This window comes from Anser cygnoides, chromosome 2 (genome assembly GCF_040182565.1).
Source record: "Anser cygnoides isolate HZ-2024a breed goose chromosome 2, Taihu_goose_T2T_genome, whole genome shotgun sequence".
NCBI classification, from domain to species: domain Eukaryota; kingdom Metazoa; phylum Chordata; class Aves; order Anseriformes; family Anatidae; genus Anser; species Anser cygnoides.
This window is the reverse complement of record NC_089874.1, coordinates 109,442,002-109,456,385: the sequence shown is the minus strand read 5'-3', so window position 1 is coordinate 109,456,385 and position 14,384 is coordinate 109,442,002. Positions and strand designations below refer to the sequence as shown.

Below are 14,384 nucleotides of genomic sequence, written 5' to 3'. Positions count from 1 at the left end.
GAATTGTATGTGAAATGTTTTAAAACTTATGAAATGTAAAAATTGGTTAATAATGTATGTTTGAACGTGCAAATATTTATATAGAAAGCTTCTTGATAAGTTTTAAAGTTTTTACGGTTAAGGTCTCATGGCAAAACAAAAAATGGGCTATTGTTTTAGTCTTTTGTTGTTTGTTAAGGTATTAACTGGAGGACTCTTCATCTGCTTGTGATGAGTTTGACCATAATTGCCAAATTGTATCAACTGTTACAAATGTCTATCTTGTAAATAATACCAAATTCTTGAAGAAATAACTACTTGAATAGGAAATAACAGGAATAAGTTGGCATTTTTTAAGAGTGATGAAATAATTATCAACATTTTTATTACTTTCTCAGAGATGGTTAGTCATTCATGATTGAGTACTATGAAATTTTTATCTGGAATATATCAAATCAATTTTATTCAAGTAACTCAACTGTAACTATCTAATAAAATATTTTACAACAGTAAATCTGTCATGAATAATCCCCTGACAACCCTATTATTTCTTTTACTTTTCTTGAAGCACAGAGACAGTCCCGAAAATAATCCAGATACTCCCTTTGAGTTCACACCTGAAAACAAAAAGGTATGCAGACAAAAAAACCAAAACCACACCATAAACATGCAGACTTTGTCTTTAGCTCAGTACTGATTTCTTTTTCCTCTTTTTCCTTTAAAAAGCGAATAGAAGCAATCATAAACAATTACCCAGAGGGACACAAGTCTGCAGCTGTCATGGCAATACTAGATCTGGCTCAGAGACAGCATGGATGGTTGCCCATATCAGCTATGAACAAGGTATTCAGTGCTAAATTATTTTGCAAGCATAATTTTTTAAAACTCTAACTCTTAATAGTACAATATTAGCACTTTTACCAAAGCGTACTAATGCAGGAATTTACATGTGGCACAGAACTGTGAGTATTCACTATGAGACTACATTTAAAAAAAAAAGGGGAGGGGGGAACTAATGCAGGAAACTTGCCTCTGTGTAATGTTAACTCACTGCTAGCAACTACAGACTGAACAAAGCAAAGACGAACATGGGCCTTAGCTAGACAGGCTCTTCCCAGAATCATCCTGGAAGTAGGAGTAAACTTGAAACACTTTGTTCGCTGCTTAATTTGGGGGAGAGAAAAAAAGATGATGATGTTTTTCTCTTCTCCTGTACATCAGTGGCACTACGCACATGGCCAGGATCGTACTTAATCTCCGGGCCTGTAAAGATTTCCACAAGGCATGTGGCGGTGTAGTGGGTATAATGAGTATTTCCTAACGCCTCATAGCAAGTGTCCTTAAGACTGGTTTCTTATCAAGTTACTTATTAAAATGTTTCAAAATAAGCAAGCAGCTACACTGCTCCAAAGTGATAGGTTGCATGACAGAAATCAAATACCAAGAAATTTGCACCTCAGTTTTTCTATTCATACAAATTAATCTCACATTTTGTCTTGCAAGCTGGCGTATCAGTTTTAAAGTGAAGAGTCTCAAGTTCAATCAAGATAAACTAAAAGAGGATTGTGAGGATTACAGAAGTTACTGAGTATGAGTAAAGTGCATGCTTAGGAACACTGGCAGACATTATTTGCTGTTTCCTATGATGTAGGACAAAGCCTCAAATCTCAGTTAACACCAAATGGGAAAAGTCTTCTTATGTTTGTTTTCTTTGAAAGTGATACGTTTTAAATGACCTTAAGGTTTTTAAGCAAGCAAATATCTCCTGTGGCTTGCTATTTGCCTGCTATAGGTACTGGAATAGAGAACAGCCACGCTTTTGGAAGCTGTCAGTTCTCAACCTCTGAGCAGTGTGTCAGGGTTCCAGGTTAGTGAGGTCAGGGATACTTCCACCAGAACTGACTGCACGGAGATTGGCGTCCCAGCTAATAAATACAGCGATGCACAATCTGCAGGTGTAGCAGTGGTGGTTTTAGGGCCAGCCCTGGTATGTTACAGGACCCGAGAAAGCCTGCTGTAACCAAATGAGGTGAGCGTAGCACCAGCCTGGATTGCTCCCTTTGCCAGAAGGCTGAAGTGGGTTAGCGTGGGCGGATTCGTACAAGTTTGTTCATTCATGCAGCAAGAGTGCAAGCATAGTATGAGCTGGAGCTAATAATGAAAGCTGGAACCCAGCTGACTTCTTGAAACTAGCTTGCGTATGATGCTGGAGGAAGATTGACTGCAGCTCCTCACTGTGCTAATTCTTGGCTTAGTGGAGTTTGTGCTCAAACAAGGTCAACTCCAGTCAGAGTAACTCGGGTGTTTTTTCTCAGCACTTCAGTAGTTACACTTTGAAATCCATCCCCTTCTTTCTATTTATCCGGAGTACCTAAGCCTCATACTGCAGATACAGGACAGGTGACTTGATTGAGATGATTTCTGAAATGTCTTTACTGGTACCCTGTGAGAATTCAATATAGTATCTTCTTTTCCCCTTATTATAGGTTGCTGAAGTTTTAGAAATGCCTCCCATGAGAGTGTATGAAGTAGCAACCTTCTATACCATGTATAATCGTAAGCCTGTTGGGAAATACCATATCCAGGTCTGCACTACCACGCCTTGCATGCTGCGAGACTCTGATAGCATTTTAGAAGCCATTAAGAAGAAACTTGGTATGATACAAATTTGTAATACACTTTTTTTTTTCTCCCTGGTTTAATGATGGATTATTTTCTAACAGAAGTAAAATTCGTTATGTGATGGAGACAGTGCAGAAGTACCTCTCGTTTAGAGTGAGGTCAGTGTAGAACTTTGAAAATAAGGGATACCAAGTCCAAATATTTCAGTACGGTAGAACAAAAGTCAGGAGTGTCATTTAGTGGTCTTAAAGTGATTTTACAGGCAATTTGCCAGGAAATGAATTATTCTAATACAACTCTTGGATTGAGAATTAAGCGCTATTCCATATATAGGAGGGGACTCTGAATGTCACGCCACTTTTTTTATATGTAAAATAAGATTTTAAAGGTATACACTATATGAAATTATTAGTGAGGCTTTTTCTATTTAAATAAGGTGATTTATAAATTTCTCATGGGAAAAGTCAGCTGAGAGTTCTACATCATATGAGATGTAAGGAGAACTCACCACTTTTGTGTACTGTTTCTCTACTTTTCTCCTTGTTGTGTTATGAGGAGAAGAGAGGGTAAGGTCAACAACTAACTTTTCCCACTCCATGCAGTCACGTTATGCTGACCTTTCAGAAAAACCACTGTGATAAGAGCTACAGACCAGTTGTTTATAATCTTGCTTCCCTCATGTTCCATTGTCCGGAAAAGGCATTTTTAGATTAAACTTGTCCTGGTTTTGTTGCTGCAAAGATGGCTTGATTTTAATTGAAACTTAGTTTGCGAAGTCAAAAGAAAAGCAACTGTTTCCTGTAATTAAGGGTGTTTGTGTAGATCATACTGAGACACAGGCTTTACTTCAACTTTTACTGGCTTTTGCCCCTAATAACTATGGAGGAAAATTGTATTTTGGCGTTCTTCCTTCCAATGAATATTCTGGCAAGCTAAGACTCTGAGATGTTATTTTTGCTAACCTGCCCTCTGGGGGAGGTCTGTATCTTTTTTGGTTTTATCACTAGAGCAGTAACACGTCATGGAAGCTAAGCATGTGTATGGAGTTGTTCAGGAAATAAGCTCTTGTGTAGAAACTTGGAAGCTGTTTGCAAATTTGGACCACCGTTAATACTTGGCTCTTGGTTAATTTGGGGATTCAGTACTTAATACTGATTATTAACGCATTTAATATCAACGTAGGAGAGCTGTATTTTCCAGATTTTTCTATTACGTTATACCGATTCCTAAAAATATTCTCAAGTAGAGTTTTTCTGAGAATTGTCATTTTGTGGTTATTTTTCAGCAAATCAAAAGTGTAAATCAGGTCTTCAAAATGTATCCAAAGACTAACTTCACAGTCTTAGACTCATTTAAGAGGATTTAACTGTACAAATGTTTTTATGGCCAAAATACAAGTAATGAGGAAATTATGGAGTAATTACAATATTCTTTATTAATCTTGATCCATAGCCATTGCTGAACCTAATATTCTTTATTTTTTTTAGGTATAAAAGTTGGGGAAACAACACCTGATAAACTCTTCACATTGATTGAAGTGGAATGTCTAGGTGCTTGTGTAAATGCACCGATGGTACAAATAAATGACAACTATTATGTAAGTATTACTTTTTAAGAAACTAGATTTCTACCTGTATCTTCATTCCTTCTGATTCTGAATTTTTGGTTGGTTATTCAAATCGCAGTTGGCAGGGATAACTTAGAACATATTTTACTTTCTCAGCCTCTTCCTGAAACACTTCATCTGTGCGATAATGTATCAATGTCCTGGTCTCTATAAGAACACACATTGTAAATGCTCTCGTTGTTCATATGGAGATGATGAGATCATGGATAGAGATTTCTCGTGGAAGTGGTGTTTTGGCATATCCATCCAGTAGAATGAGCAGTTTCACAGGTGGCTTTCGGATTGAGAAAGAACGCGTTTTTCCTTTGGGTTTTTTTTAAACTCTGCATCATCGCCTCTTTGCGGTTAGAGTAGTTCCCAGTTTCTTCTTTTCTCATTTAATGAGCAAGTTAAGATGATGCATTACCTGCTAAAAGTCAGCTTGCTTTAATTACCAGGTTTTGCCTTTCCATACAGTAGCACTAAACCACCTCCCCTAAATAAGTGCATTCAGTAGGTGTTCTGCTTTGGACTTTGTTTCAGAGGTGTGCTTTGACATTTGAAGTAATGCAGACAGTTTATAATCTGGAAGCACAAACAGCCTGGTTTTGTCATTTAGTAGCACATAATGGAAAAGAAGAAGAAAATGTACAGCATGGGTTGTATAGACACTGTGGAGAAAGTCCAAGAAGCATCAGACCATGATGGTATAGAGTAAAATGTTATTTCTGTTGTGTTCCCCCCCCCCCCCCAAAGAAACACTTTTAATCAGTTACATTTTTAAAGGGTTTGCAAGAATGGTAATTTAACAGAAGTCCAAAATGCCATTAAGTGGGATGTGGAGAGATAAGATTACAAAACACTAAGTGATGATTAAAGCTCATAAACCATGATGCTTGAAAACATCCAATTGCTACTGATAGTCACTTGGGCTATCAGTTGCTATTTTATTTTCTTTAGTATCTTGAAGCATGAAGCTCATTGGTAGTGTATATTTTAGTACAGATCTAACGTGTTACCAGTGTACCTAATTATACTGAATGTTAATCCGCGTCTAACTGATGGCATGGGGTCTACTTTTTTGCCAGATTGTCAGATTTTTGGTACTTCATTTTCTTAAGCAGGAGAACATTGTTTTTGCACCCAGTGTGCCCTTTTTCCCATTTAGGGGCTACTTGGTTCTGGTGAGTGCTAATGGAAAGGCTGAACAGAGTTTATTTACATAGTTCCTCTGAATCTCTCTTTGGGAGTGCCACAAGGGAAGTTTCAGTCCTCTTCACAATATCAATCTGTTATCTATATAAAAAATTTTACAAGCCAGTAATTTTTGACTTTCTGGCTTAAAAATAGAAATAACTGAAATCCTGCAACTTTATTTAGGAAGTCTCTTCCTAATACTCATTAGCTGGAAGTGATTGATTTTGCTGAAGAATGCTGAGTCCTTGGCTCAAGGCTTAATTCTTGTGTACTCCAGGTTTGATCTATGATGAAGAGTGATGGAAAGCACATCCAGAATTTTCCTTTCTTTCTCTGCATTTGTGAGGAATGAAGCAATGGCCACGCCTTGTTCTGGGTGCCTGTTTGAACCCAGTGCTAGGCTCTTTTCCTTTGCTAGAATTTGTTCTTGTACTATAATCAAAAATGTACTAGCTGTAGCTTAAAGACTGATTTTTTTTTTCTTTTTAAAATCATAATTGTCAAGGGGATTAGTGCCTTGTCTTTTGCGTTTCATGTTTTATGTAAATACAGCATCTTAGTACTGTATGAGAGTCAGAAGTTGTATCTGAAGTTGTAAAAGTTGGTGTTACCCACTGTCGCATTCTGGTTATTCTTGAGTTTTGTCCATAGCCATGATTGTGACTGAGAACATGGAAATACTCTTAAGAAAAAAAAAAAAAGAGAATTCTGCTTTGAAAATCGAGTTCATGTCAATGCAGTCACTTCCTTTTTTTTGGCTTCTCTTTTTTCAGGATAGAACTGGAATCAGAGGCATGACAGTATATTTGGAAAACCCATAACTATGAATTAGTTTTAAGTTAGTGCAGCTATTAACTTAAAATATACAGTACTGCTGTCTTAACTTGCTTGATGAGTTCTGAAAGTTTCCTGAGGGAAATACTGCAGCCTATGGAAGAGAGAGGAAACTTAAGAATGGTATCAAGAGGCAAAACATTTGGCATAGTAAGGAAAAGGGAACAAGATAATACAGAATTCATGTATTTTTCATTTCATTGTGCTGATGCATTTTTTTGATAGTGGCCTGCCTATAAATCTGGAATTTCAGTCACCTAGGTACTCCGTAAGCTTTTAAAACCACATTAAAACAGTCAGTTGGAAGGTATGGTCTAGCTTAACGCTATTTTTGAACTTTCAGACTTCTGAATTATGGCTCTCTTGGATGTCATCAGACCAAAGTATTCATTCATTGAATAAGTCCAGCCTTTAAATAACATCTAAAACGTATTTTAAAACTATTTTGTGATGCTATCACAATCTGATTTACTTACTATTTTTTAAGAATTGTTCTCCTGTACTGTACCCACTTTTCTGTCTCAGCTGACACTATTCTGTAGTCTGTGCAACAGCATACATATAGTGGGAAGGTAAAGATTCAGCTCACTAATGCACTAAGGAATTTGAAGCCACAAACCCACGTGATTGATGACCAGAGTGAACGTTGTTAGCTTTAACATCATTTCTGCAACTATATGTAAATTAGAAATGTTAGTAATAAAATTACATTAGGCTTTTTAAATTTCCGTATTCTTTAAAACGGTATGTGTATGTTAATCACAGGATCAAAATTACATGTGCTAAGATCCCAGTTTAGACAGCAGCTCATCTGATGATTGTAATTTGCACAATTGCTGACTTTTTTTTTTAGGAGGATTTGACACCCAAAGATATCGAAGATATAATTGATGAGCTAAAGGCTGGCAAAGTTCCCAAACCTGGCCCAAGGTATGCTGTATTTGCATGATAATGTCCAACTACTCGAAGGCTTCTCCTTTCGAGAAAGGAAATTAAATTCCTGTTACAACTCTAGGAGTTCACAACATGCAGCTAAACAGTGTTAATTTGCTGAACAGCATGGTATGTATTCAGTGCCTTTCTATTTATTCAAAGCCAGAAAGAACCAAGTAGAGAAATTTCATCTTCCTGATGACTGACTACAGGACTGTGAAATGGGAAAACATAATCCTCATTTGGCTCAGTATCTACCAGGTGAATGATATCACCTGTTTTTTACATGTTGATTTCATGTAAATCAACAAGTACCTGTTTTGGGGGGATTTCTGTCAAAAAAAAAAAAAAGACCAGAAGTTTGTGAAACATTTATTTCTGAACTTTTCTCACCTGTTATTTCCCATTGTTCTTTGTTAGTCCAAATACACCAATGGGTGTGTGAATGGTGTAATTAATTAGTAGCATTTGACAAGAGTATGTTATCTATTCCTATTTTTTTCAGAATAAGAGAACAATGTTAAAAGCTAGAGTTTCTGAGTGCAGCGATACATCTCTAACAAAAACATGACTGATGCAGTTGGAATATTGCCTTTAGTATTGGTGGTATCAACATCACTTTTGTTTGTTCTACCTTCAAATAAATGAATAAAAAACCCTAGCGGTTATATCTTGCATTTGAGTTACGAAGCTGTTTGTTGTTACTTGAATTTGAAAGCCTTTTAATTAAAGGGTAGCATCCCACATTTCTGAAGGATGAATAAATGAATGAAAAAAGCGGCTTCAGCCTTGAGGCAGTTTTGTTAAGGTCTTCTATCCAGTGATTAGACATCGGTTATAACAGTACCAGCAACAAATAAATCTGCTGTCGTTTTTCAGGAGTGGACGTTTTTCTTGTGAGCCAGCTGGTGGCCTTACATCTCTGACAGAACCACCGAAAGGACCGGGTTTTGGAGTTCGAGCTGACCTCTAAGGATGCCTCTAAAGATCTTTGTAATATATGCTAAACTGTCTGAAAATAATAAAGTAACTTTAATCTCAGTAAAACGATTTACGTTTTAGTACTTTAAAATGAAGGAAAGCAATAGGAATTAGAGTGTTTAGCTTGCTTACTGTCGTCTAAACTACAGTAAAGCCTAATCATGATTCAGATTATAAAAAAAGTGGACAAAAGTGATTCTGTAGACTGTAAAGTGTCTGAGTCTATTTATGATCATTGGTAGATAAACAGATGCAATTTTAATCTATCACTGAAAATTCTTTTAGCTATTTCTGACTACAGGTTCTTTAAAGAGGCAACAAAACTAACTAAATTTCAAATTTGGCAAATGCCCAAGGAACAAAGCGAAAGCAGATTCTCAAAACTTTACTGCACGTTACTTTTAACTGCAATTTAAACAAAACAAACCAAAAGCAGGAAAGGCCCTCATGTTCTTTAGAAATCTGGTGATTCTTCTCGTGTCTGACTCTTCCTATTATCATTCAGGAAGAGCGTGAAAACTGTCTTTTTGCCATGTTACAGAAAAAAACAAGTAGTAGTAATACTCTACTAAAAGAATGAGCAACAAGAAACCACTTCCTCTAACTTCCTCTACAAATTTATTTAACACAGCCAAAGTATGCAGTTGGGGGGGGAGGGGAGCTAGAGTATACTGGAACAGTTTAATACATGGCTAAGCGTAATATGTGAAACCAGCTATGATTCACAGACCCTTCTTCGATATTAATCCTGTGTATCAGCTAATTCTAAGAAAATCTAAAAGTGTGAAATTGAGGTATTTCTCCTTTAACAAAAAAAATAATAGTGACTGCTTATTGACAGTTGGCACATGTGCTTGTAAATCTGGAAGATGCATTTTTATAATATAAAAATATTACAAATAATATTCAAAGTTGCTTTAAAATGTTAGGAAAGAATGTGTCAGTCACTGGGACCATATAAAAATCATGGGAATTGTCGTCGTCTTCTAAAATATGTTGTGGAACTACATACTTATTACAGACGTGATAGATGGAGTTTATTTGCATTATTTATACTGCATTCTTTATTCAATTTGTTTTGTTTTGACATTCTGATTAACAGTACTTCCCTAAGCTGTTCTCTCTTTCCTAAGTTAAATTTTATGTCTACAGCTTTCCCTGCATAATCATAATCTCATGTAGCCTGTTCATGCCCTACCTTTGTTTCATAGGCGCTGTGATGTAGTTACACCAGTAGTAACGCGTGTATAACTTGTGTGCAAGACTTGACATCCCCACTACATTACTAAGCTTATGAAATACTGAAATTGCATACAAATGGAAAAGTAAATTTGATAAATACAAATAAAAGTTGTAAGTGCTCACTCAGTAAGCATTAAAAATCTTGCATGCAACTGATACAGGACGCTGTATCTGAGAAACCAGTACATGGGCTGAAGATTCTTTAAGTTGCTGAATGCACTTCTAAAACATTACTGGAGTGTTTGTAATGGTTCCACTCCTGTAGCAGGCCAGGCATCCTTCCAGTACTTCCACAGTAACATAAAATAAGGAAAAGCTTGATGCAAAGAGACAATTTTTATGTACCAGTCTGTAGCTAAACTCCTTGCTCAATGATAATAAAGCGGTATTTCAGTTCAAGTAAGGTTACCTTATGGTAGGCCTACTGTGAAAGCAGGCAAGTGTTTTTAAAGAACACACTGAAGAAAACTGCAAAGTTTTTACGTGGTATGGAGCTATCCTGTGCTAACAATTACTATTCATGTTTTCGCTTGCAGCTGTGAAACTGGTAGAATGCACAATTGGATTGAAGGGAAAGGTAGTTTTAGCCCTGCTTAGTTTTCTACCTAGGGTGTTTGGAACTTTTCTTTAAAAAATTATCTAAAAACAAAGCTCTGGAATGCCTGACTCTTCCCATTCGTAAAGGTGGACAGGGCCATTTGGTTGCCTCGTTCCAGTAGTCTCCCTCCCCAGTTTGCTCTGTCTTACAAGAAAATGTTTTGATGTCCATCTCGTGGACATCAACATTGTCCAAGTGGTGGTGGTTTTTTCCTTTGGTAAAGATGGAATAAAGTTAGGAGTAATAGGAAACTCCACTAGATGCCCAATGATGCATTTGATGTTGGAAAGGATTTCCATCTCCTCTGGGACCTGCTAGAAAAACGTTATCTGGAACAGCTCTGTCAAAAAGGAAGCAGCACAGACATTCAGTTCTGTCCGTACGGTGCATGCAGTGGGCCCACTGACCGACCTGATGGCTGCCTTCCCGAGGCTTGCATGCATGCTTTCACCAGTGTCACATTTTGCAACTTCTTGGAATGAAGTCCCTATCTTTAGATTTTTTTTCCTGCAGTTTGAGATTTTCAGTCACTCAGTTACTAGATTAAGTTCAGCAGTGACAGAGCTGAACCAGCTGCCGTGCATGCTTATCTCACTAAGACCAGTGTAGCTCACACAGCTGATGGCACGAGATGCTTCACTAGCAAAGGCAGATCAAGGCAAGTACTACATAAGTCAGCACAAAACAGCTACAAGGGAGCTTTGCAGCCGTGCTGTGTAAAAACGGAGGGACTCGTGAAGAGTGAAGACAAGGGGAAGATGCTAACGTAGAGGTAGCAGTCAAGTGTTGCTTTTTAGGAGCCCGAACTGGAGTTCTCCCAAGAGGCTTAAGGAACTGAATTTTCTTTAGTTACTGATGTTATTATCAAATCTTAGCATCTGCTGCAGAAGATATAAATTGTTTCCCTGTTATCTCAGCTGCTGTTTGTGAACACCTACCAATGTAGACAGAGATCCTGGAACTGCATGCTGCTTGCGCTGATGTACAAGGATGGGAACGCAGCATTACAGCACCGCACTGCACCTGCAGCCCGTCATGGTTAGAGGGTGAATCATCAGCATCTGCCCTGTTGAGCACTGTGAGAAGAACAAATACTCTGCCTTGGGAAATACTTCTCTCCCTACTCATGCAGGCGGTCCCTAGCCTGCCTCCTCTTCAACCTGCTCGCTACCTCAAGAGATGACCTCTGGAATCGACTGGACATAAAGGAAGGTGACGTGAACACGGCTCCCTTCATCATGCGGTCACTGGTGTCTGCGCACCTGCTCCTGGGCAGCTGACAGCACGCAAGGTATGCTGATTGAGTCAAATGAGAATGACAGCAGTTGCTTTGCAGAACAAATGATCTGTACCGTGATTTCTGCAAAAAAACTTTTGAAAGCAAATTAGACGCATTTACCTAAACCACACGATGCGCAGCATGCGAATATTCAAGATGTGTGATGCCAATCTCTACTTGTGGTGGACCTTGTCCACTCAAGAGCTACTCTTCATCAAAATAAGGTATTATCTGTAGCATATGGAACAGAAAAGAGGTTAGCACCCATTTTTTATCTGCCTTATTTATTCCAGCATGTCTGACCATTAAAGATGGTGGGCGTGAGGAATAGTACATGCCTTTGTTTCTATAAAGGGGAACACCACAGCACTTTCAATTCTTTTTTTAGACATAGAAACATTTTTTTCTTGCTAATGCCACAGACTGATTATTCAAGCAAGGTTTGTATATTAAGTCATCCATCAAAACACATAATTGTCAGAATATTTCTGTTTGAACCGAAGCAGATGTTTCATTTTCCCAATATCCTTTAATTGGGAAGAATTCACATTTCCGACTTGGTAAACGCTGAGGAATTGTTGCTTTATTCGCAGTAACAGGTGAAAGCAGGGCAGTAGGAGCCCCATCGGATGCAGGGCTTTGTTCAGGTGCCCCCTCAGGGCTCAGACCCGCAGCCCACCCCCAGGAGCAGCCTGGGGGTGCCGCCCGAAGCCCCCCGAGCCCAGAACCACACACACACACGCCGTTAAAGCCACGCTGTGTATTTTAATGAGCAGATGCCAGCCCCTTTTTAACGGGGAGCGCTGAGGGGCGCCCTGTGTTTAACAGGGCCGACGCCGCCTTGGCTCCGCAGCCCCTCCGTGTGCCGCCGGCCTCAGCCTGGCCCTCAGCGACCCCCCCCCCCCTTTCCCTCAGGGCCGGCCCGCGTCCCGCCGCGCATGCGCAGCGCCGGCCGTTAAAACTCACTGCGCCATCACCGCCGGAACCCCCCCCCCCGGGGAGGGGGCGGGGGCGGCGGGAGGAGGGGGCCGCGCCCGCCGGGAACCGGGCCGGGGGGGGGGGGGGGGAGGGAGCGGAGCCGGGGGTCATCCCGCAGCCTGCCGCCCCGTGCCGCCGCCGCCGCCGCTTCCAGAAAGTTCGAGCGGGGCCGGGAGGGAGCGTGCGCGCTGCTCGCCCCTTCCCCTCCCCGCCTCCCTCCTCTCCCGGCGGCGGCGGCGGCGGCGGGGCGCGGCCAATGGCAGCGCGGCGGAGCCCGGCTGGGGAGGGGAGGGGGGGAGCGGCGCGGGGCGGGGCGGCAACGGCAGCCGGGGGGGGGAGGCAGAGGCAGGGCGGCGGGGCGGCGTTCAAAGCCCGCCGACCGACGGACCGAGCGAGGGACGGACGGACAGACGGACGGACAGACGGACGGACGGGGGGGGGCGCACGGCTGCGAGGCGGCTGAGCCGCGCCCCGAGCGGTTGGCGGACGGCGGGGAGGCGGCGGGGAGGTAAGGAGCCGGCCGCGGGGGGAGCCATGGCCGCCGCTGTCACCGCCCGCCCGCACGGCGGCGGCGGCGGCTCCCGGGGGAGGCGGGGGGCTCGGCGGCTGCTCGCCGGCCTGGCCTCGCCGTCCCTTCACTTCCCCTTCCCTTCCCTCCGCACCCCACCGGGCGGCCGCCAGGTGCCGGGCGGCGCAGGTGGCGCTCGGCAACAAAGGAAGGGCGGCGGGGCGGGCACCGGGGGGCTGCGGGCACGGGCACCGGGCTGGGGGGTCGGGGGGGAGTTACCGGGGGGCTGCGGGCTGGAGGACGGGGGGCTGACGCGAAACGTGAGGGTTTCGTCCCGTTTTGTAACGTGGTATCCCATCTTACTTCACCTCGTTGCGTTTTATCCCGTTTTATTTCGCCTCGTTCCGCGTTATCCCGTTTTATTTCACCCCGTTTTGCTTCGCCTCATCCCGTTTCATTCCGCCTCGTTCCATTTTATCCCTTCCCCCGAGCAGCCGGCTGGCATGTGGAAGCTGTCACCGCACCTTTGTGTGTTGCGGGGTGAGGCGGGGAAGCCGTATTTTACGCCTCTGAACAACCACGCAGACAGTTCACGGGATAAAACGTGAAGGGCGAGTTGTGGTGCTTGTCGGAACACAAAGCTATCAGGCAGATGTGGAGCGGGCCAAACGTACTGATGTTCCAGGAAAAAACTGTTTAATCCTGGAGCGGTAGGGAAGGCTGAGATCACCGCATCTAAGAAATCATTAACTTCCATTAAAATAATTCCCTGTTATCAACACGTGTGATTTGGGGGGGGGGAGACGCTTCTCGAGTGCCGAAGCGGCAGGCGTGTGAGCGATTTTCGGTATGCACCTTGATGGCAGCCTGCTCACGCCTGTCGCCGAGGTAGGGACGTGGGGAGCTGCCAGGTGCTGTGCGGCTGGGACGAGGTAAGCACCCTGTGCTTTCCTCCCTCCCACTGTAATCCTCTGCCCTGGTTCAGGGGGCAGGAGTCCCCGGAGTAACAGAGCTTTAAAATGATGGGAGGCATCAGGGTGTTTCACCTGCCGGTATTTTCTTTCAGGCTTGTGCAGATGTCGGGTGTCGCTTGCTTTTCGTCGTTCTTTAGGTAAAAGCTCAGATTCTCAGCTGGCCCTGTGACTTGATGAGCTGGGGACCTGAATGTCACCCCGTGTGAATTCAGGAGGTCTCTGTGCAACCTTGAGGAGCTGTCTGTTCAGATAAAATTGCAGGGTTTGAGCTACAGCAGAATACTACATTGGAAAGGTAGTGGTAAACCCATTCACTGTCCTTTTCCTTTTTTTTTCCCCATGTACTTTGACTTCCCTGTTATGTATCTTGGAAGCCAAAAAGTCAAGGGATGCAAATGTTTTCCTCAGCACCCAGAGGACCGTGGCAGCGCTCTTGTGGTGGTGTCAGTGTGTTCTGTCCAGCGTGCGAGTCCCTTTTCCAATTTCCTGGCTTTTCTCAAATAATCACGGGGCCCGGCTGGAGAGCGGACAGTGGAGGTCAGAGGGCCTGTGGTTGTTTCGCGAAGATGACAGCTGAATCTGAAAGATGTGAGGGTTTCTGCCTTTCCGCTGCCGTCTCCTTGTGTGTTCTTCTCCCACGGAGAGAACTATTC

The 14,384-nt window shown here is 42.3% G+C and overlaps 1 protein-coding gene and 1 long non-coding RNA gene across 3 annotated transcripts in view; one reads left to right on the top strand and one right to left on the bottom strand.

Annotated features, from left to right (window-relative positions):
• Positions 1–14,384, top strand: part of NDUFV2 (NADH:ubiquinone oxidoreductase core subunit V2) — a 38,944-nt gene that overhangs the window by 4,917 nt on the left and 19,643 nt on the right. The window contains exons 3-8 of one of the 2 annotated variants that reach the window (XM_048077115.2): positions 548–610; positions 706–822; positions 2,466–2,634; positions 4,089–4,198; positions 7,092–7,168; positions 8,051–12,757. In XM_048077115.2, the coding sequence (XP_047933072.1) occupies positions 548–610; positions 706–822; positions 2,466–2,634; positions 4,089–4,198; positions 7,092–7,168; positions 8,051–8,144 (630 nt within the window). In that variant the 3' untranslated portion in view covers positions 8,145–12,757. Of the gene's footprint in view, positions 1–547; positions 611–705; positions 823–2,465; positions 2,635–4,088; positions 4,199–7,091; positions 7,169–8,050; positions 12,758–14,384 lie in introns of those variants that run through there. The other variant, XM_066992769.1, reaches the window with a different exon arrangement.
• On the bottom strand, positions 4,011–12,360 carry LOC125184443 (uncharacterized). Its single transcript, XR_010829611.1, has 2 exons — positions 12,238–12,360; positions 4,011–11,502 (listed from the first exon to the last, which is right to left on the bottom strand). It is a non-coding gene; the product is annotated as an uncharacterized lncRNA (long non-coding RNA).